At 36.7% G+C, this 23,379-nt stretch overlaps 1 protein-coding gene across 1 annotated transcript in view; it reads right to left on the bottom strand.

The window, feature by feature from the left end:
- Positions 1–23,379, bottom strand: part of Epyc (epiphycan) — a 42,793-nt gene that overhangs the window by 7,570 nt on the left and 11,844 nt on the right. Inside the window, exons 3-5 of the mRNA XM_055627796.1 lie at positions 7,380–7,554; positions 2,020–2,178; positions 1,013–1,215 (exon numbers count right to left, since the gene is read on the bottom strand). Coding sequence (XP_055483771.1) covers positions 1,013–1,215; positions 2,020–2,178; positions 7,380–7,554 — 537 coding nt within the window. The remainder of the gene's footprint in view (positions 1–1,012; positions 1,216–2,019; positions 2,179–7,379; positions 7,555–23,379) is intronic.

Below are 23,379 nucleotides of genomic sequence, written 5' to 3'. Positions count from 1 at the left end.
ATAGATAGATAGATAGATAGATAGATAGATAGATAGATAGATAGATATAGATATAGATAGATATAGATAGATATAGATATCTATATCTATATCTATCTATCTATCTATCTATATATATATATATATATATATACATTCTTTTATTTATGGGTTGGGGTAATGAAATTTTCTTTTAGCCAAAGTCTGGTTGGTTGGTTGGTTGGTTGGTTGGTTGGTTGGTTGGTTGGTTGGTAAGAAAAATGGTAGAATGACAGAAACCATTCAGACAGTAACTGGTGTATGTTAGCCAAACAGTACAGTAAAGCAGTGACTCAGCTCCACCATGCCCTCGTTTCAACCCTTGCCAGAGTGTACCCTAAGAGGACCTAAACTTAGCCACCACTGATAGGATAATCAACAGAAATACCCACCACCAACTCCCTGAGTGGAATACTTTCCCCTACAAACACGAAGTAAAAACTTATCTTTCAATCTATATCTGGAAAATAATTTTGAGAGGGTTAGGGGTGTGTAAGAAAGCCAGTTGGCTATTGTTCTTGGATTGCATCCATTGTTCTAAGCAAGGCTAACAAACCCAGGCTTGTTTTCTTCACTTACAAAGCAAATTCCCAAAGATAACTAGATCTAGACTCTTTATGGCCTTCTGTCCTCCAAGCACCACCTGCTTCTTGCCCAATCACCTAACAACATGAAGTCTCCCCGGGCAGGGTGGAGTTCTAAGAAAACCTAAATTTTCTGGCTTGTGCCCCTTCCAGAAGCTTTTTGCAAAAGTCTCCAAGTACCACTCAACTTCGAATTCAAGCCCCACATTCCATTCATGGTGCTTAACCATTTTTAGACAGAACCAAACTATATCTTATTTTCAAAGTTTCCATACATAAAGCAGAGGAGTTTATTTTAGAAGTTAAAGGTGCTATCCGAAATTCTTTTGCAGACATGAAAAGGCAACTCCGTGACAAAAGAGAAGGAGAATGATGAGGATTTTCATGTACATGTGACATTGAAAACTTACTTTAAATGCCTCCTGTTTAATCCCTTTTCTTCCAAGTCTATTGTTGCTGATATCAATAAATGTCAAAGTGTTTGGCAATTCTGGAAGCTGCTTTATTTTATTGTCCCGAAGAACAAGCTCTTGGAGACTGGGAAGCTTTCTGAATGCATCTTCATCAATCTCAGATATTAAATTTGATGTCAAATCAATCCTTTTTAAATCACCTAGAAGAAAATATCATGGCAGTAGCTAAACACTGTTGAATATGGTTTACTCAAGTAAAACATTAATAAACATATCACAAGTATAAATATCAATGTAATTTACAATAGCTCTAATAAAATAATTTTATGAAAGTTTTTTCAAGTAAGATCTGTGTTCATATTTTTAGAGAAAATTGTTATTTTAATAAATAAATTATTATATTTTAAATAGCTATCCTTTTCTTTACATTTTTTATAAACTTTGTCTGGATTTTCCTCTTTAATGTGTTTTCCTCAGGGAAAAAAAGTGATACATTTTTTTCCTGATAATCCAAGAAACACACAGTAAAAATAAATCTTTAAATTATTGAAATGCTTTATCAAGACAATTACTAAAATTCTCCTAAGATGGCAACTATTCCAAGTAGAATTAACTAAGTTGATAATTTTCAATCATATGGCAACTATGCTTTAATGAAAACATACCAAAGAAACCCAGAACACTAGTTAGCTTAACACCATGGCAGTGCACTCTTAGTATTATTATGTGAAAATTATTTGTAGCTTATAAAATAAGCTATTTATAATTAAACTAGTTGAAAACAGTCCAAACTATCAACCACTATGTTATTTCCTAATAGCTATTAACTATATACTCTTACATCTTACCATTATTAAAACACATTTTCAAACATTTAAGCAAAACGTAAGTAAATTTTGAGCTATTTTTATCATTTATAATATTTATTCTAAATACCAACATTTTACATGGTGAAATTTTCTGGAAAGTCTATCAGGAAAGAAGATTAATATTTATGTCCATACTTAGGCTGGCAAAGTCATTCTTGTTGATATTCTTAATTCTGTTAAAGCGTGAATAGAAATATGCAGTCTTCTTAGGTAGGGGAGGAATGGCATCAAGTTCATGGTCATCACAGTATACAGTGGTACTTATACAAGTACACAGCAGGCAGGTTGGAAAGTCTGAAATGTATAGGCAAATCATTACATGTCAGTAAATATACTAAGAATAATGTGGTTCTGATTATTTAGTAAACAAGATTATAAATATTACTCTAAATTTCCTGATGTATTTGATATATTTCCTATTTTCCCAAAGCATTTTTTAGTAAACAGTATGTTAAAGTCAAACCAATAAGTTAGAGCATCCACCACATTGCTTGTACAGTCTATTTTAATGCATGTATTATGGCTGTTACTTTTACACCTATTAGGAATTATGTTTTCAAAACATAAATATTAAGATTATATCTTTCAGAAAGTTAAATCACCATATGTTCATTACATATATAACTCAATATTTAAACACTCCATTGAAATAATGTGTTTCAGAAGATCATACAAATTAATATTTATTCTTTCAATACATATATATTTCATAAAAATGACATGATGGTGGCTACTGAAACATTGGTGAAAAGAGATATAAGTCTCTGCTATGTGCTCGACTATGCAAGGTGGAGATAAACTCACTAATAAATGTCTTCAAGTATGAGGTTTATATAAACCTAGAGAGATTTGGCTTAGTTGGAGAACTGTGAAAGGGAATCTCTGAGTTAGCTAATGTCAGTCTGTGATATGCACAATGAGAAGAAGCTGTGTAATGTACTCATTAAGATCTTATAACTGGGTGTGGACTCACACACCTGTAATCCTAGCACTCAGGGAGGGAGGCAGAGACATGCAGATCTCTGTCAGTTATAGGCCAGCCTGGTCTAGAAAGCAAGTCCAGGACAGCCAAGGCTACATAAGAGACCCTGTCTCGAAAGAAAAAAGAAAGAAGGAAAGAAAGAAAGAAAGAAAGAAAGAAAGAAAGAAAGAAAGAAGGAAGGAAGGAAGGAAGGAAGGAAGGAAGGAAGGAAGGAAGGAAGGAAGGAAGGAAGGAAGGAGAAAGAAAGAGAAAAAGAGAAAGAAAGGAAGGAAGAAAGAGATATTAGTATATTAAACACAGTAACTACTCCAAAATAAAAAAAAACATTTAAACAAGAAACGTAAAGAAAGTTTGTTAAAAGGAATCTGCAAAGTATTTAATCTTTGATATGTTTTCTAGTCATTATGATTTCATTATTTCCACTAATACATTTTAAATGAGGGTATTTGATTTTGTACAATGTTGGTCTTGTATGAAAACATTAATTGCACAGAATAATTTATACATATTTACAAGAATTTTGATTTATTTTAGTTTTACTAAACAAAAATTTAAAATTTGAATTTTAATAAATATGAAAGTTTCCAAGTTGTTAACATTCATGAATGTATGCTTCTTTTCTGGAAAGTAAAATGTAATTTAAGTTTTAACTTCATTATATATCCTCGGTTTACTCTTAGTTTTAAAAATAAGAAAAAATAAAGCTGCTACGAACATGGTTGAACAAATGTCCTTGTCGTATAGTTGAGCATATTTCAGATATATGTCTAGGAGTGGTATAGCTGGATCTTGAGGTAGCACTATTCCTAATTGTCTAAGAAAGCACCAGATTGATCTCCAAAGTGGTTGTACAAGTTTACATTTCAACCAGCAATAGAGGAGGGTTCCCCTTTTTCCACATCCTCACCAGCATGTGCTGTCACTTGAATTTTTGATCTTGGCCATTCTGATGGGTGTAAGATGAAATCTCAGTGTCATTTTGATTTGCATTTCCTTGATGTCTAAAGACGTTGAGCATTTCTTTGAGTGTTTCTCTGCCCTTTGATATTCTTTTATTGAGAATTCTCTGTTTAGTTCTGTATCCCATTTTTAAATTGTGTTACTTGGTTTGTTGGTGTTTAACTTCTCCGTGTTTGTAGCAGCTTTATTCACAATAGCCAGAATCTGGAAACAATCCAGATGTCCCTCTACTGAGGAATGGATACAGAAGTTGTGGTACATTTACACAATGGAATACTCCTCAGAAATTAACAACAAGGAAATCACTAAATTTGCAGGCAAATGGTGGGAATTAGAAAAGATCATCCTGAGTGGGGTAGCCCAGAAGCAGAAAGATACGCATGGTTTATACTCACTTATAAGTGGATATTAGACATATAATAGAGGATAAACATATAACATCTATAATCCTAAAGAAGCTAAACAAGAAGGAGGATCCTATGCAAGATGTGCAGTCCTCATTCAGGAAGGTAAACAGGATGGATATCAGAAGAGAAAGAAAACCGGAAACAGGATAGAAATCTACCACAGACAGCCTCTGAAAGACTCTCCTGTTCAGGGTATCGAACCAGATGCTGGGACTCATAGACAAACTCTGGGGATAGTGCAAGGAATCTTATCAATGAAAGGGGAGATAGAAAGACCTGTAGGGAACAGGAGCTTCACAAGGAGATCAACAAAGCCAAAAATTCTAAGAGGATCTCTCCTATGAGTGGACTATGGGAGGAGCATAGGGGGGAAAGGAAGAAGGGAAGGTGGGACTGGGAGGAGATGAGGGACAGAGCTACAGCTGGAGTATAAAATTGTAATACAAGAATAAATTTTAAAAAAGAAAAAATATCACTTTGTTGATATTCTTACAAAAATTATTGAAACAAAACTTGATTACATATTTAAAAAGAAAAATGTGCTCAAGCTATTCAAACAGGGCTAGCCTTGGGAGAATTAGGACAGCTTTTTGAAAGATTGAATTTTCTAAACTGCTCTCATTGCACTAGCTACCTTTAGTTTTCCTATGTGGGCACTTTCTTTGAGGAATTTACACTTTTTACTTGTTTGTGTGTCTCTTTGGCTCTGTTTGTGTCATTCAAATACATAAAAATTTACCTATGTAGAAGGGATGTGCTATATTCCGTAAAGAAACTGATTTGACATTTTGTATATGTCTGCATTCCATGACCACTAGTTCGTTTTGATGATTTTGCACAGGTTTATAGTCTGCTGGCATTTTGTTTTTCTTGTTTATAGAGGAGGTGACAGTTCCTACTCCATGGATTTGTGATTTGGCAGAGTTGGCATACATCAATATAAGTGACTGGCTAGCAAGTGTGCAAGATGACAACTCACTTGTAATATGTGAACATTTAGAGAGGGAGAGGGTATTGCTTGCTAGGGTGCAGGGGAATGTAGAAGAGAAACTCACACAGAAAGCAGTGGTTATGTGAGATAAGTAAGTACTCGGGGTCCATTTTCTAGGTCTGAGAGGGCAGAGAACGAACACATTCCTAAAAATACAGTCTAGAATCCTAACAAGTTGGCATACAACCCCAAATCACTATCCTTTCTAAATTAAGACGTAGTGGCAAGAAAAACAACTATCAACACTCTAGCAATATGGTAAAGGGTAAAGGAAGGACTCGGCACTCTGTCACTACGGCCCACAGATAGCACACTTAATCACCACAACAGGCTATCCTTATTCTAATCCACATCTTATGACTTTGAGCTGTGCTGGCTTGATCTCAGAGGAAGGGTTTTCCTCAGTTCATCCAGTCCTGTGCTCTGGAATACACGCTCAGAAGGATTTTAAGAAATGTTGCCAGGCAAGTATTTCTACCATGAGCCCTTGGCTCTTTGATTAGTTCCAAAAGGACAAAAATGATGCCATACAAGCTATTTTACATCTGACTATAAAAATACATGTATAACTCTCTGCTTCAAAGTATATTTCAGCATTCTAGATTTTTTTTTTAATCTTTGCATTATTCACTTTTCTTCTGGGGTGGGAGTTGAAATTGGCTAGTTCAGCCAGGTGAGGTCGCACATTCCTTTAATCCCAGCACTTGGGAGGCAGAGAGAGGCAGATCCCTGTGAGATCAAGGCCAGCCTGGTTTACAAAGTGAGTCCTAAACACATAGGGTACCATTACACAGAGAAACTCTGTCTTGAAAAACAAGCAAAAAAAGTTAGCAAGTTCTTTTCATTTTAATTTTGTTTTCTTTGAAGGTTTCGTGTTTTTATACCACGGATCTTCATCATGTACATGTGTGCTCTCCATGCTCTCTTACCTCAGTATCTTCCATCTAATCTCCCTTCTGACTTATTATCCTCTTATTTATTTGGCCTGTTATCATCATCAGTATTACTATTGACCCATTGAGTGTAGTTAGTGCAGCCCAAGAACAAACGGTTGTGAATTTATCCATTAAGGCACAGGGACGCTAATTGTACCCTAGCTAGCAGAGATCAGTTCTTTGAAACACTTGTCTCATCCATGCTGGATGCTCTAACTGTCTTGATCTTGTGTAGGTAACTGAAAAGTCTGTATGTTTACGTGCGAAACAGCTATGTCAGATCCAGAGGATATTTCATTGCGAGCCTCCCCATCCCCAGGAGCCTAAGTTGTTGGGAGGACCCTGCTGTTCGAGGCTGCAGTCCTCCCAGTCTGGATAGCCATTTTGAGCTCTGCATTAAGGTGCAGGACTCCTTCTCCCCATCAGGGCGTCCAGCTCTCTGCCTGACTTCATCTGGAGAGTGTCTTTAGACAAAGATGACCCTAACCACGTTTGATATATAACCTTTGACACAGCTTCCTGCTAGCTCTTCCCTCCCTGCGCCTATAGGGTAATTAGGTGCTGTGTTCCCATACATATGATAGGAGGGCACTGTTTAATGCAGATCAAACATCCTTGAAATGCCTAGTTTTAACCAGTTATGTACATCTATACTAGGAGTTCCCCCTCATTCCCCAAGGGGCATACAGCCTTTGTTCTCTGGAATTACAGTTTAACTCGCTCACTGAGGTGGTTCCCAGAGCATCTGATCTCCTCCGTGCTCACAGCCTTACAAGCTCTGTGCCTCATCTTCTGCCCCTCCTGCCATAGTGATCTGGTGAAAAATAGCCCCCCGGGAAGGCAGAGACCCACATACATTTTTAAGTCCCTTATTCCAAGATGTTCTCTGAGCCCCTGTTTGTGGTGGACATTAGAGTAGATGTCGCAGCTGTGGCTGAGCACACACAGATGTATATGCTCAGCACTTTGCACAACTAGGATTCTGTGTTGAGGAAGCTTCTCTGACTGATGTTGGGAAGAGCAACAACCTATGGGTATGAGCACAAGTACTTAGAAGGCTGATGGATAACGGGACTACTTAGCAATACATCAGTAAGCCCTAGGGCCCAGGACTTCTTTATCCAGAGGCAACGTGCTTTCTTCACGGAATGAGTTAAAACTTGGTGTTTTCTGAGTGATGACAGTGTATTCAGTTACAATTCAGTATTACTTTATCTGACCTTCGTTGGTGTGTGGACCCAGAAGCCCTGGGAATTCTGGTTCCTGTGGGGAAGAGCCATCGATCAGCCTGGGGGTGGATTCTTCATCCTTGTCCTCATCCTGGGTGTCCTCTAGCTGTGGACCTGGGGTGAGGAGCTCTCTGTTCCCAGAAAGCCTCTCTGTCACTTTTTCAGTCTGAAAACAAGCAGAGTTTCACAGCAACTTCAATCACCCTCTATGATTATGGTACAAGTGTAAAATGTGTCCATCTGTGCCACAAGATGTCACTCCTGTTCTTACATTCATCACAGTGTGCCACACCCACGAGGCCTTCTTAGATAGATTATTATTTTCAACTGTTTGTTTCTCAAATCTTAGGAACTGTTTTCAATGGCCCATTGAAAGCAAAGTTGACATTTTCTTTCAGCTTCATACATTTCTTCACTTGATAGTTTTAAACATATCTTACTGCTTGTTAATACACAGCTTTGTAAGAACATATTACAGTTATATTCACTGCAAAGTGTGCAAAACACCATTCAAGTTTCCCTTCATTCTTAAACCAAGTTCATCTTTTTCCTCAAAGGCAACTCTTGAGATACTGACTAGCATTTTCTTCCTTTAGGTTTTAAAAATCTTTAGTGACAGTGAAACTATATAATTTGAATATGAATGTCGTTTGATATATATATATATATATATATATATATATATATATATATATATATATATCCACATGGCTACTACATACTTCAACAGCATTTGATTATGTTAAAATTGGCAAGTTTTGAGAGCTTTGGCAATAAGTGGGACTTAAAAATGGGGGAAAAGGTCATATTTTTCAGGACACACTTTCAATTTTCTCTTTATTTTCACCTTACTTCCTTTCTGTTACAAGTTATTGCTTATAAATTATTTAGTGACACCCTCATTTTCAGTTCCTTTCCTTTATGGTAGTATTTATTCATGTTTCTTGGTCAGTATATTCTTCTCTATGACTTTGTACTCTTTGGAAGGGAATTTGCTTAACACGTCTGGAGCAACAACATTCTGGCCCCACCCTGAGTCTCTGTTGTTCCCATCATATCAAAAGAAATCTCACATTCTTGATTGATTACATCAGCGTGCAGCCATCTGTATTTATTTGCACTCATTAAATAAGCAAAAGCAGCCGACGGCTAAGACTACACTGTCACTTTTTAAACAGAATACAGGTTAGACTAGTTATTTCCTGCTTGTCTTATATAATCATGTGATTTTTTTTAAAGGTACACATATTTTAATACCACTTTTTAGAGACTTGAATACATTTCACTACTAATAAAAATAATATTATTTTAAGAAATACTTTCCTAGGTTCTCTACTGTAACCCCTTACAGATATCCTATATAGCTGTCCATGGATTAATTTCATGCCCAGGCCAATTACACAGTAAACACTTTGTTATGCTTCTATCTTTGTACTTGTAGGCTGTTGCACGGTAAGCTTATGGAGCATATTCTTTAAAAATTCTCTTCCAAGATGCTTTTAATTCATATCTTCATAGAACCCTAAGAATCTTCTGCAAAGACTCAGTCCGTGTGTGGATGTCTACTTTCAAGCATGAATCTAACAAAAAGCAAATTGTTTGACAGTGTAGGAAGCATCTGGAAAGATGCAGTAAAGCCTGGCCAGAAATCTCCAGCTGAGAAGCTGGGGTGCATCTACAGAATGACACAAGGTTTCCATCAGTGTGGTCATAGTGAGGCAGCTTCAGAAGAATGGCTTTGCAAAGCTAAAAGCAGGCTCCAGGAAGAAAGGAAATTGAGACAGATGTTTCATGGAATGGAGGGGCTGCCTAACGGGAGAAACACATTCCAGACTCACTGCCTTGAATCTTTAACTTTGTAGGAAAATGTTTGCATATCCTTTTTTTTCCCTCCCAGAAAATTGTTTTTCCACTGATTTGATGTGAAACTATAAGGTCTCGTTTGTCATCCATATAATGAGGCCAAGGAACTTTTCGTGTTCATCAGATATTGTTTCTTGCTTGCAAACAAAAAGAACAACCTTTAAACCAAGAAAGGGAATGCATTTTCATTTCAGCAAAATTACAGAACTATAACCCCCATCACACTGTGTCTGCTCAGTAGACGCAATTATTCTGACTATTAAATAGAAGTTGTTTGGGCTTCATCTTCCCCCTCTTTTAACAATCATAAACTTCAATACGAAGTTAGGAGTAATTCATTTTAAGAAGTGATGCCAGGGAATTGTGAAGACCTGTCTGTCAGAATGATAGACTTTTTTTTTTTTTTTGCTTATGCTTCAGAAACTGAAATATGGACATAAACACAAAACTCAGAAAATATCCTTGAGCTACAATGAGTGTCACTCAAAGGGAAGTACAATTGAGTCTTTTATGTAAATATTCTTGATTATATCAGATTTTTCTCTATTCTTTTTCCTTTATTTCTTTATTTTTTCGGATTTTCTTCCTGTGGCTTGACTTTTTAATCTGTGCATTACCTTTCTGAGCTTACAAGCATTCAGAATGCAATCACTGCACTTGAAGATATTAAGCTAGTGCCAAGTAGCAAGGAAAACTATATATCAGTTTTCTATAGTTTTAGTTTTGGCTTTCAGTAATTTGTGCGTCCCTAGTACCTTGTTTGCCTCACCTTGAATCACAATTTGTCATAGTAGGTTGTGCTTAGGAATATATTCTATTTCTACAAAAGAGTAGATACCAGAAATGACACAGCTCAGCGACAGTATCATAAGTTTGAGAGAACTCCACAGATGTTGACATGGAGAAGAAACTTTCAAGTAAAGAAGGATATTCTCAGGGCTGTTCAGTGTCCGTATTGTGTCCAGCTGGGTCTCCAGGCATCCTGGTACACAGGCCCTCTCAGGGCAAATGGACATGATGAGACACTAATGTGAGTCATACTAAGTGTCTGCTTTCTGGAGAAATCTCCTCAATAAAAATAAAAGCAGGCAGTACAAAGATTTGTATTAAAATACTAATATTGATATGAATTATAATTAATGTTGACATAAATAATACTAATCTGTCATTGGCAGTATTGTTTATATGTAGAAAAATATCCTTATAAAAGTATGTTGTGATATTTTAAATGACAATAATATTTTGTTAAAATTATTTTGACCAAATCCATGCTCTCCTTCAAAGATCACATCTTACTGACCCATATAATTATATTATTATTTGTAAAAAATATTTGATTTATTTGGCTTAATTTCAGAGGGATTATATGAAAAAAATAATGTGTGGGGAAGCAGAAGCTACGTTTCTCCTAGTGAGTTTTCTCTGGCATTGTCACTTCAATACAGACATCTTTCTCTTTAAAAAAGAAAAAAAAGGAGAGAGGGAGGTGTCTTCTCGTTCACTCATGTGTCACTGTCATATAAACAAAGCCTGAACAGCATTTTTCAGGACGTTGTTTTGGTTTTTCTCTCACCTACCCCTTTCCTCTTCTTCACTCTCCTCCCCTTTGCTCTGACCCCACTGGACTCCTGACTCCCTTTCCACTTTGATCTCAGACTTGCTCTGTGAACCCATCCTGGCCTCCCTTCACACACCTTTCTTCCTTTCATGGTCTCCGTCCTAGCTCCCTGGGTAGTGGCCACACTTATTCCCACATAAAAATACATATATAAAAAGGAGAAGTTAAACTCACAGATGAAAGAGAACAGAATATATTTCTCTCTGACCCTGGGTTGTCGTAATTAATATAATGATTTTCAACTATCTCTATTTTTCTTTAAATATCACAATTTTATTTTTCTTTACATCGCAGTGAAATTATCCTTCATGTATAAAACACATTTTCATTATCTGCTCGTCATGTGGCAGACATCCCAGGTGTTTCACCTTCTTGGATAGTGTAAAAGCTGCGGAAGCTGAAATGAATGTGGAGATAGCACTACAGCAGGCTGTGTATCCTTTGCCACCCAAGAGTTCTACAGCTCAGTCCTCTCACACTGGTATATTTAATTTTTAGAAGCTGCCACACTGATTTTGTAGTGGCTGTGTCAATTCACCAACAACAAATGTTTCCTCTTCTCCCCCATTTTTGACAGTATTTCTGGATATTTGTCTTCTTCGTTACATAGTCACACTGAATTCTGACTTGTCCCAGACAGACTGTCAAAAAGAGTATTAAATCACATTTACCTGATAGCTGAAGAGATCAAAAATTTTAAAATGTGCTTATTTGTGATTTGTGTTCAGGCATTTGAGAAGAAAAATCAGATTCATCAATAAATGTTGTTAACACGATTAGATATTTAATTTCAAAAGAATGAAATTAGTCCTTTATCTCTTGCCTTTTATAAAAAACATAAGTTTACACAGATGAACCACATCAATTTGAAGCCTGAAATTCTGAAAATGTTGGAGAAAATGTAGGTATTGTCAAGAACTATTTCTGAATAGTGCCTTAATTGCACAGAATATTGATTAATGGTGTTGTGTGAATTTCAAAGGCTTCTACACAGCAGGTGGAAGTATCACCAGAGTTAACAGTGTAGACTTCTATTTGAGCATCACAAACTATTTGTTCCTGTTGAACATTTTGTTGAAATTAATAAAAGTCAACATCCTTTATTCTGTTGATATTTGCTATTCTTTTAGAATTAGCACTTAATCTGCAGCCAGGTATTAAATGTGGATCTCAATAAAATGTAATGTATTTGTGATCAGGAAAAGAAAATGCTAAGAAAGAATCTGGGTATACAAGTGTTGATATTTTGATATTCTGATTTCCTTTCTTCAAACAATTCTTGACTATTTTATGTGGTATTTTGTGAAATAATGAATTACTAAATTTGAATAAATTAACCTTTATATCATCTATCTTAATTTTAACTCTCAGCATTAATTTACAACCCAAAATTAAACATGAATGGGTGTTGGACTTTGTCAAATGCTTTTTCAGCATCTAAGGAGATGATCATGTGGTTTTTCTCCTTCAGTTTGTTTATGTGGTGGATTACATTGATGGATTTCCGTATGTTGAACCACACTTGCATGCCTCGGATGAAGCCTACTTGGTCGTGGTGGATGATATCTTTGATGTGTTCTTGGATTCTGTTTGCAAGTATTTTATTGAGTATTTTTGCATCAATGTTCATAAGAGAGATAGGTCTGAAGTTCTCTTTTTTTGTTGGGTCATTGTGTGGTTTAGGTATCAGGGTGACTGTTGCTTCATAGAATGAGTTTGGTAATGTACCTTCTGTTTCTATTTTATGGAATAGTTTGAGGAGAATTGGTGTGAGCACTTCTTTGAAGGTCTGGTAGAATTTCGCGCTGAAACCATCTGGCCCAGGGCTTTTTTTGGAGGGGAGACTGTGAATGACTGCTTCAATTTCCTTGGGGGATATTGGGCTGTTCAGTCTTTCTACCTGATCTTGACTTAATGTTGGAAGATGGAATCTATCAAGAAAACTGTCCATTTCACTAAGATTTTCAAATTTGGTGGCATATAGGCTTTTGTAGTATGACCTAATGATTGTTTGAATTTCCTCTGTATCTGTAGTTATGTCACCCTTTTCATCTCTGATTTTTGTTTCATTGATTCTTTGAATAGTTTTATTTGTTTCTAATTGATTGATTTCAGCCCTGAGTTTGATTATTTCCAGCCTTCTGCTCCTCTTGGGTGTATCTGCTTCTTTTTTTCCTAGGTTTTTCAGTTGGGCCATTAAGTTGTTTGTATGTGATGTTACGGATTTCTTCTTGTAGGCACTTAGTGCTATAAATTTTCCTCTGAGCACTGCTTTCAATGTGTCCCATAAATTTGGGTATGTTGTGTCTTCATTTTCATTGAATTCTAGGAAGTCTTTAATTTCTTTCTTTATTTCTTCCTTAACCCAGCTGTCGTTGAGTAACAGGTTGTTCAGTTTCCATGTGCGTGTAGGCTGTTTGTCATTTCTGTTGTTGTTGAGGTCCAGCTTAAGTCCATGGTGGTCAGATAGAATACAAGGGATTATTTCAATCTTTTTGTATCTGTTGAGGCTTTCTTTATGACCAATTATATGGTCTATTTTGGAGAAGGTTCCATGCGGTGCTGAAAAGAAGGTATACTCTTTTGAGTTTGGATGAAAAGATCTGTAGACGTCTATTAGGTCCATTTGATTTAGGGTCTCTGTAAGTGTTTTTATTTCCCTATTTGTTTTCTGTCTAGTTGATCTGTCCCTTGGTGAGAGTGGAGTGTTGAAGTCTCCCACTATTAGGGTATTAGGATCAATGTGTGATTTAAGCTTTGATATTGTTTCATTTACAAATGTAGGTGCTCTTGTATTTGGGGCATAGATATTCAAAATTGTGATGTCCTCTTGGTGGATTTTTCCTTTGATGAGAATATAGTGGCCGTCCTTATCTTTTTTGATTAACTTGGGTTGAAAGTCTATTTTATTAGATATTAGGATGGCTACTCCCGCTTGTTTTCTGGAACCATTTGCTTGAAAGACATCTTTCCAGCCCTTTACTCTGAGGTAGTGTTTATCTTTGTTGCATAGGTGTGTTTCTTGGATGCAACAGAATGTTGGATCCTGTTTCCGCAACCATTCTGTTAGTCTGTGTCTTTTAATTGGGGAGTTGAGTCCGTTGATGTTGATAGAAACTAGTGACCAACAATTGTTACTTATTTTAGATGTGGTGTTGGTGGTGTCACTGAGTTTCATTGCTTGTCTTCTTTTGGTTTTTTTGTTGTGTAGTTATCTATTTCCTCTGTTTCCTTCAATGTAGTTGTTTTCATTGGTTTGGAGTTTCCCTTCTAGTAACTTCTGTAAAGCTGGGTTACTATGTAGATATTGTTTAAATTTGGTTTTGTCTTGGAATATCTTGAATTCTCCGTCTATGTTGATTGAAAGTTTTGCTGGGTATAGTAGTCTGGGTTGGAATCTGTGGTCCCTTAAGGACTGTATGATTTCTGTCCAGGCCCTTCTGGCTTTCATAGTTTCTGTTGAGAAATCTGGTGTGATTCTGATAGGTCTACCTTCATGTTACTTGGCCTTTTTCCCTTGCTGCTTTTAGAATTTTTTCTTTGTTTTGTAGGATCAGTGTTTTGACTATGATGTGACGTGAAGAATTTCTTTTCTGATCTAGTCTACTTGGTGTTCTGTAGGCCTCTTGTATGATTATGGCCATCTCCTTCTTTAAGTTGGGAAAGTTTTCTTCTATAATTTTCTTGAAAATATTTTCCGGACCTTTGAGCCTGATGTCTTCTTTTTCTTCTACTCCTATTATTCTTAGGTTTTGTCTTTTCATGGTGTCCTTGATTTCTTGGATGTTTTGTGTTTGGAACTTTTCGGATTTTATTTTTTCTTTGAGAGACGTGTCAATTTCCGTGAGTGTATCTTCAGCTCCTGAGATTCTTTCTTCCATCTCTTGTATTCTGTTGGTGATGCTTACCTTTGTGGTGCCTGATCTTTTCTCTATGTTCTCCAGCTCCTGGTTTTTCTCTATTTGTGTTTTCTTCATAGATTCTAATTCTGTTTTCATGTCTTGCACCATTTCCTTCATCTGTTTGAATGTGGACTCCTGTTTTTCAATTTGACAAAGTCCAACACCCATTCATGTTTAAAGTCTTGGAGAGATCAGGAATACAAGGCACATATCTAAACATAGTAAAGGCAATATACAGCAAGCCTATAGCCAACATCAAACTCAATGGAGAGAAGCTTAAATCAATCCCACTGAAATCAGGGACAAGACAAGGCTGCCCACTCTCTCCCTACCTCTCCAACATAGTACTTGAAGTCCTAGCCAGAGCAATGAGACAACTAAAGGAGATCAAGGGGATACAGATCGAAAAGGAAGAGGTCAAAGTGTCACTATTCACAGATGATATGATAGTATATATGAGCGACCCCAAGAATTCAACCAGAGAACTCCTCCAGTTGATAAACACCTTCAGCAAAGTGGCAGGATACAAAATCAACTCAAAAAAATCAGAAGCCCTCCTGTATACCAAAGACAAAATGGCCGAGAAAGAAATTAGGGAAACAACACCCTTCACAATAGCCACTAATAACATAAAGTACCTTGGGGTGACACTAACCAAGCAAGTGAAAGACCTGTTTGAGAAAAACTTCAAGTCTCTGAAGAAAGAAATTGAAGAAGATCTCAGAAGATGGAAAGATCTCCCATGCTCATGGATTGGTAGGATTAACATTGTGAAAATGGCCATCCTGCCAAAAGCAATCTACAGATTCAATGCAATTCCCATCAAAATACCAACTCAATTCTTTACAGACCTTGAAAAAAAGATTCTCAGCTTCATATGGAGAAACAAAAAACCCAGAATCTCCAAAACAATCCTGTACAACAACAGATCATCTGGAGGTATCTCCATCCCCGATCTCAAGTTGTACTACAGAGCAATAGTAATAAAAACTGCATGGTATTGGCATAAAAACAGAAAGGAGGATCAATGGAACCTCATAGAAGACCCAGAAATAAACCCACACACCTATGAATACTCAATTTTTGACAAAAATGCCAAAACCATACAATGGAAAAAAGACAGCATCTTCAACAAATGGTGCTGGTCCAACTGGATGTCCACATGCAGAAAAATGAAAATAGATCTATATTTATCACCCTGCACAAAACTAAAGTCCAAGTGTATCAAAGACCTCAACATAAACCCAGATACTCTAAATCTGTTAGAAGAAAAAGTGGGGAACAGCCTAGAACTCATTGGCACAGGAGACAACTTCCTGAACAGAACACCAACAGCACAGGCTCTAAGCGCAACAATCAATAAATGGGACCTCATGAAACTGAAAAGCTTCTGTAAAGCAAAGGACACTGTCATCAAAACAAAACGCCTGCCTACAGATTGGGAAAGAATCTTCACTAACCCTTTATCTGACAGAGGACTAATATCCAGTATATACAAAGAACTAAAGAAGCTGAAAAGCAGCAAACCAAGTAATCCACTTAAAAAATGGGGAACAGAGCTAAACAGAGAATTCTCTGTAGAGGAATATCGAATGGCAGAGAAACACTTAAAGAAATGCTCATCCTCATTAGCCATCAGAGAAATGCAAATCAAAACGACCCTGAGATATCACCTTACACCCATCAGAATGGCCAAAATGAAAAACTCAAGGGACAACACATGCTGGAGAGGTTGTGGAGAAAGGGGAACCCTCCTCCACTGCTGGTGGGAATGTAAACTGATACAACCACTCTGGAAATCTATCTGGCACTTTCTAAGACAATTAGGAATAGTGCTTCCTCAAGACCCAGCTATACCACTGCTAGGTATATACCCAAAGTTTGCTCAAGTACACAAAAGAGATATTTGCTCAACCATGTTTATAGCTGCTTTATTTGTAATAGCCAGAACCTGGAAACAACCCAGATGTCCATCAACGGAGGAATGGGTACAGAAATTGTGGTATTTTTACACAATGGAATACTACTCAGCAATCAAAAAGGAGGAAATCATGAAATTTGCAGGCAAATGGTGGGACCTAGAAAAGATCATCCTGAGTGAAATATCCCAGAAGGAGAAAGACAAACACGGTATATACTCACTTATATAGACCTAGAAGATATGATAAACCTAATGAAATCTATACACCTAAAACAGATAATCAAGAGAGCGGACATGGGGTATGATTATCAATCCTCGTTTTGAAAGACAGATGGGATCCACATTAAACATTGACAGGAGTCTACTGAGCGCATTTGAAAAACTCTGAGTAGCAGTGTTTTCAAAGCAAAGACTCATGACCAAACCTTTGGCAGAGTACAGGGAATCATAAGAAAGAAGGGGAGTTAGTATGATGAGGAAAGGATAGGAGTTCCACAAGGACCAAACATATCTGGGCACAGGGTCTTTTCTGAGACTGACATACAACCAAGGACCATGTATGAATGTAACCTAGAACCTCTGCTCAGATGTAGCCTGTGGTAACTCAGTAACCAATTGGTTTCCCATAGTGAGGGGAACAAGGACTATTTCTAACAGGAACTCAATGACTGGCTCTTTGGCCTCCCCACCCCCCAAGGGAGGAGCAGTCCTGTTAGGACACAGAGGAGAGCTTTGCAGCCAGTCCTGAAGATACCTGATAAAACAGGATCGGATGAATGGGGAGGAGGTTCCCCCTATCATTGGACTTGGCAAGGGGCACGGTGGAGATGAAGGAGGGAGGGAGGGACTGGGAGGGAAAGAGGGATCGGGACACGGCTGGGATACAGAGTTAATAAAATGTAACTGATAAGAAAAAAATAAAATTAAATAATAAAAAAATAAAAAATAAAAAAACAACCCAAAATTAGTGATTATACTTTGAATAAATTTTAAAACTTAAAAATATTCACATTTTTTAATGTCAAATTAGCAAAGAATTGTCACATTCCATGATAACTTGTTAATACTTTAAGTGACCCTGTAGGATGCACCAAAGGACATGCTATGAAGGAATATAGGCATGTATTTACAGTTGTTAGTTATTACATTAAAACATCAGAGCTTACATAAATAAGCTAATGATGTATGCGAGGGACACAGAAACACAAACTCAACTTCAGTAAATGGTAAAAAGTGATAAAACATAGAGCAGGCATTTATGAAATTGAAACTAAAAGAGTGATACCTAGAATCAATCAGAGAGTTAGTGTATTGAACAATAAACATGATTGATAACTACGTAAATACAGCAATCTAAGGAAAGAGGGGAAAAAAATCTCAATAACATTAGAGATGAATTTCCTCTTATCAGTTTATCACATATCAAATTATTTCAGAATGATTAATTTAAGGCAACCTTAGAAATAAGTCAATTTAGTTATATAATTGTGTATTTATTTGAAAACTGAATTTGGTTTTAGAAAAATCTATTCTTTTGCTTGTAAATGAAAGTCATGTGTTTATACTTTATAGATTTTTTTCTGTTACACATGAGAACAAACTATGTGTTAAAAGATCCATTTCCATTGGGTAAATGCTTTAATCATTCCATTGACCAACTGATTAGACATTCTCCATTTTAAAAAAAAAACTGTAGAAGGCAGTTGACAAATTTGAAAAAAAAATAGATATGACAAGGAAAATGTTACAACAGTCTCTAGTGAAACATGAGGTCATTAGTAGATAATTTGAACACTAATTTAAAAAAACCTGTAAAATATTTAAAAAGTTGATTTATCCCTAAACACATATAACTTAACAAACTTAAACCAAGAAGAAACAAATAATTTAAACAAACCTATCCGAACAAATGAGATTAAAGTAGTAGTTAAATGTTTCCGTATTTAAAAAACTCCAAGAATAAACAAATTCACAGTTTAATTATACCAAATATTTATTGAAGAGATAATACAAATATTTCTCAAAATGTTACACAAAGGAAGGGAGGAAACACTTCCAAACTCATTCAAAGAAACTAGTATTATCCAAGTATTCCAACTGAATAAAAACGGAACAAGGAAAAAGATGTGTCAATCCTAAATAACACTGATAGGTCAGTTAAGAACGAGTCATCACAAAACAAATGTACAAACAAACAAGCAACACTAAAAAATAAAAATTACAACACAAAATACAGTTCTCATCTGACCCAATTATATCCTTCATAGACATATGCTCCACGGGCTATGACAGCCGTATCTCTTACAACCCTAGTCATGATAGCTAATATTAGTGTATATGTCCACCAACAGATGAATGGTAAAGAAAATATGGCATGTATGTACAGTGGAATTTTATAAACTGAAAAAGTGAAATGATAATATGTAAAAAAAAATGAATAACTGAATGTTATGTCAAACAAACTAAGTAAGACTTAGAAAACAGAACTCCACATTTTCTCTTATATAGAATCTATGTGTAGCCCATGGTAGCTCCTATCCAAGTGGGTTCCCTAGTAAGGAGAACAGTACTGTCTCTGACATGAACTCAATGGCTGGCTCTTCGACTACTCCTCCCACCCTGAGGGAGGAGCAGTCTTACCAGACCACAGAGAAAGACAATGTAGCCACTCCTGATGAGACCTGATAAGCTAGGGTCAGATGGAAAGGGAGGAGATTCTTCCCTATCCATGGACTTGGAGAGGGGCAGGGAGGAGATGAGAGAGGGAGGATGGGATTGGGACAGGAGGAATGAGGAGACTACAGCTGGGATAAAAAGTGAATAAACTGTAATTAATCCAAAAAATAAAAATTTAATTAAGAAAAAGAATCTAGAGTTTAATCTATACAAGCCTTTATCTGTGTGTATTTGTGTGTGTGTGTGTGTGTGTGTGTGTGTGTATAGGCCATAAGACTAGAAAAGGAAATATGTGAAGTGGGAAAAAGACTTCAAGGGATAGGAGGTAAAATAAGTTAATGAGTAAGAATATTACATGACTGCAGAAGAGGTGCATGGTGCAGGAAGGGGGCCAGCCAAGGGAAGGCTTGGATGACAGTAGAAAAGAGGATAAATGGGAATAAAGTACATGGAAAAATACCAAAATGAAACTAATTATTTTGTATAACAACTTAAAAACTAATACAAGATTTAAAATAATAATAAGTTGCTGGGATATCATGTGATTAGAAATTCAGGACATGAAAACTTGTTCTTTAGTATTTTTCCTACTTTTCTCAAATATATGTTCACTTTTCACAAATTTATAACTCTAAAATTTAACCAATTTCTTATAATCAATTGAACGTTTAAATAAAAATAATGCAAAATATTCAAAAAAGTGTTTTGAAGGTTTATCTAATGACACTCTTACCTTTGTCTTTTGAGGAATTTTTAGTTCATATGTTTATCTTATTTTATTTATTTTCTTTTATTGTACTGTAACAGTTTCCCCTTCAGTTTAATCTGTCCTCTGTTCACCTTATCTCCCTTGGCTCCGGAAATTTTCTCCATTTCTAATATCTCACTTTTCCAAAGTGTATCATGTAGTTCATACGGAACATCTTCAAATAATATTAGAGGGACAATTTCTCATTACCTCATATCAGACTGAGTTCAAACTTCACTTCTTCTTATTGCCCAATTCACCAAGTAAGGATGCCAGAAGGACAAGTTAGAAAGTTTAGTGTGTGCTGATATCAGCAATCTTGTTAAAATGGGGCAGCAGGAGGATGAAAATACCATATGTAGAACCTTCAAATTGCTAGTTCTTTATTTCTAATGGGTTAACTTGGTTCCATTTTTACTTTGTAAATTCAATTTTTTGTCTATTCTAACACATATTAAGCCATCCCTTAATGAATTATAAAGTACTGTAGAATAAGATACATTTTTAACCACCATCACTACAAGCATGATAGAACTCAACTAGTCAACAGTAAAAGATTGCAGAATGATGAATTATTGGTCAATCTCTAGATTCTCCATGTTTACCTTTCTACTATCCAAATTTACTGATCCTCCTCAATCTCTATTCATTTATTGTATTTATTGCAGACTCAATGTGGCTATTGAATAGCATCTTTGAAAAATAATTTGGATATCATTTGCTTCACTTTATGTCTGTAATCCTAGTTTTCTATTGTAACTCCTGTTTTGCTGCCCGTGTTCAGCAGTGGACATTAAGAACCACAGGGTAAACCCATGCCTCTTGCAACTCAATCAGCTTGCCTACCAGTACTTGCCATTGGAGAAGGAAAGTGAGAAATATATGGAATGAGTGAAAATTAAACATACTATCAGTGAGTGAGGCAAGTTAAAGATAGATCTAGTCTGATCCCTGATAAGAAATTAGTGCCATGAGAAAAAAAAATATCTAACAGCATTACACAGGAGATAAACGTGAAACTTTCTAAATTTGTTGTTATGTCTTTGTGTGTACATGTGTTCCTTTGACTGAACCACCAGCCAAAGAGCATATCTGGACTGGTTCTAGGCTCCTGCACATAGTAGCCGATGTGCTGCTTGATCTTTATGTGGACCACCCTCGCAGCTAAAGCAGGAGCCCTTTCTGATTCTGAGGCTTGCCTTTTGACCCTGTTCCCCTATTCCCCTGGGCTGCCTTGTCTGGTCTCAGTGGGTGAGGATGTGCCTAGTCTTGCAGATATTTCCTGTACTATGGGTTGATTGGTACACATGTGGGACCACCCCCTTCTCTGAGGAAAGGGAGAGGAGAGAATGAGGAAAGGGTGTGTGAGGGAGGAACTGGGAGAAGAGGGAGTTCTCCCATCAGGCTGTAAAGTGAAAATAATAAACAAGTAGGAAAAAAGTGAAAGAATAAATCTGAAAGGAGATTTCATTAAGAAATAAAAGGAAATCTTCCTGTTCCCATTACTAGGGAAACTGCCTGTACAAGAAAGACCCGAGAGGCCTCCAAAACAAGACAGGTTTTTGCCATTGCCCTTGGCTTCTCACCAGAACTACACAGGAAGACCCAGTTGATGAGGACAAAACACATTTTGGCTATCAGACGTAGAAAACAAAAATCAGTCTCCTCGATTTGGAAACTTTCTCCCTCTTAGCTAGTTTTTATAGTACAGAAAAGTGCTAAGTAGCTGCGTAGGGAAAACAGACCTCAGTGGTTTTACCTCATGATGGATACATCATGCCACAATAGCAACCTTCCAGGAAAAATGTGCCTTCTGGCACAGTCGTAGCAGGCTTGTCATGAGCCAACTAACTGTATACTTGCAGAAGAATGCTTCACAAGAAGAAATTTCATGATTGTTATTTTAACACTGTTTAAAAAAAAATGCCTAAGTTGTAGAGCTAAAGGTAAAACTTGCTATTTTTATGTACCTAAAATGCTCATGGTGTCAAATTACCTTCGAAATATTTACATTTATACCAATAGACCTGGAACCTTCTTGAGGTTGGTTATAAAAGGCTTTATTTACAGCGGGCAGCAGTTAAAGGAAAGATGTATAAGTGGTCCAAGTACTGAGGACAAGAGACTATGTGCTCAGTTTTAAGGGGATCATGTTCATCACCTACCCTCAATCAAGGATCAGGAAACATAGTGGAAGAGGAGGTAGAAAGAATATAAGACCTGGTGGACCTGAGAGAACATTATAGTTTGCTCTTTTCTGGACATGGCATCGCTATCAGTCTTCTGAACTCGCACAAGTAGGTTAGCCAGCACAGGCAACTGCTCTCTGGGTTCTTCCCCTCACTAGGGAGCTATTAGAGGTTGTTAGCTGCTGGGAGAAAAGAGAATTGATTTTCTTTGTGGGTGTAACCACACCTCTGGGCATCACTGATTAGATATAGTGTTTTATCCAAACCAAAAAAAAAAAAGACAAAGTTGGGAGGGAGATGTGTTGGGGGAAGGATGGAGATGGAGCTTGAAGGAGAGAAGTAAATTGTAAATATGATTAGTCTATTCAGATTCGTAAAGGAAAACATTTTTATGTAAATGCATATGAAAATAATGTAACATAAGAATACGACATGTCACTGAAACAAGCACCACAACATGGAAGCTGAACACATTGAGCAACACACTGATTTCAGTGTTGTGAGTGTGGCTTCCATGTTGGGAGATTTTCAGCTGGAGAAGTAATTCATTCAGGTCTGGCTGTATGGGTCAGTTAGTAAAGCACTTACTATTCAAATGGAGCACCAGAGATTGAGTTTCAAGAGCCTGCACAAAACCTAGACGTTTTTGGTATTAGTCCTCTGTCAGATGTAAGGTTGGTGAAGATCTTTTCCTATTCTGTAGGCTGCCATTTTGATCTATTGATGGTGTCCTTTACCTTACAGAAGCTTTTCAGTTTTACAAGGTCCCATTTATTAAAAGTTGATCTTGGTGCCTAAGCTATTGGTATTCACAGACAGGAGCCTAGCATAACTGTTTTCTGAGAGGCTCTACCCAGCACCTAATAGAAACAGATGTGGCAACCCACAGCAAAATAATAGGCAGAGCTCAGGAGTCTTGTGAAAAAAATGGGAGGAAGTATTGATGGAACTGGAAGGGTCAAAGACACCAAAAGAATATAGGATAAATCTACTAAAATCTGTACAGCTAAAGAAAGGTAAGCAAGAAGGAGGATCCTGGGTAAGATGATCAATCCTCACTCAGAAAGACAAATG

This window comes from Psammomys obesus, unplaced genomic scaffold, assembly GCF_907164565.1.
Source record: "Psammomys obesus unplaced genomic scaffold, mPsaObe1.curated_primary_1811, whole genome shotgun sequence".
NCBI classification, from domain to species: domain Eukaryota; kingdom Metazoa; phylum Chordata; class Mammalia; order Rodentia; family Muridae; genus Psammomys; species Psammomys obesus.
This window is presented reverse-complemented; position numbering and strand designations above follow the sequence as displayed.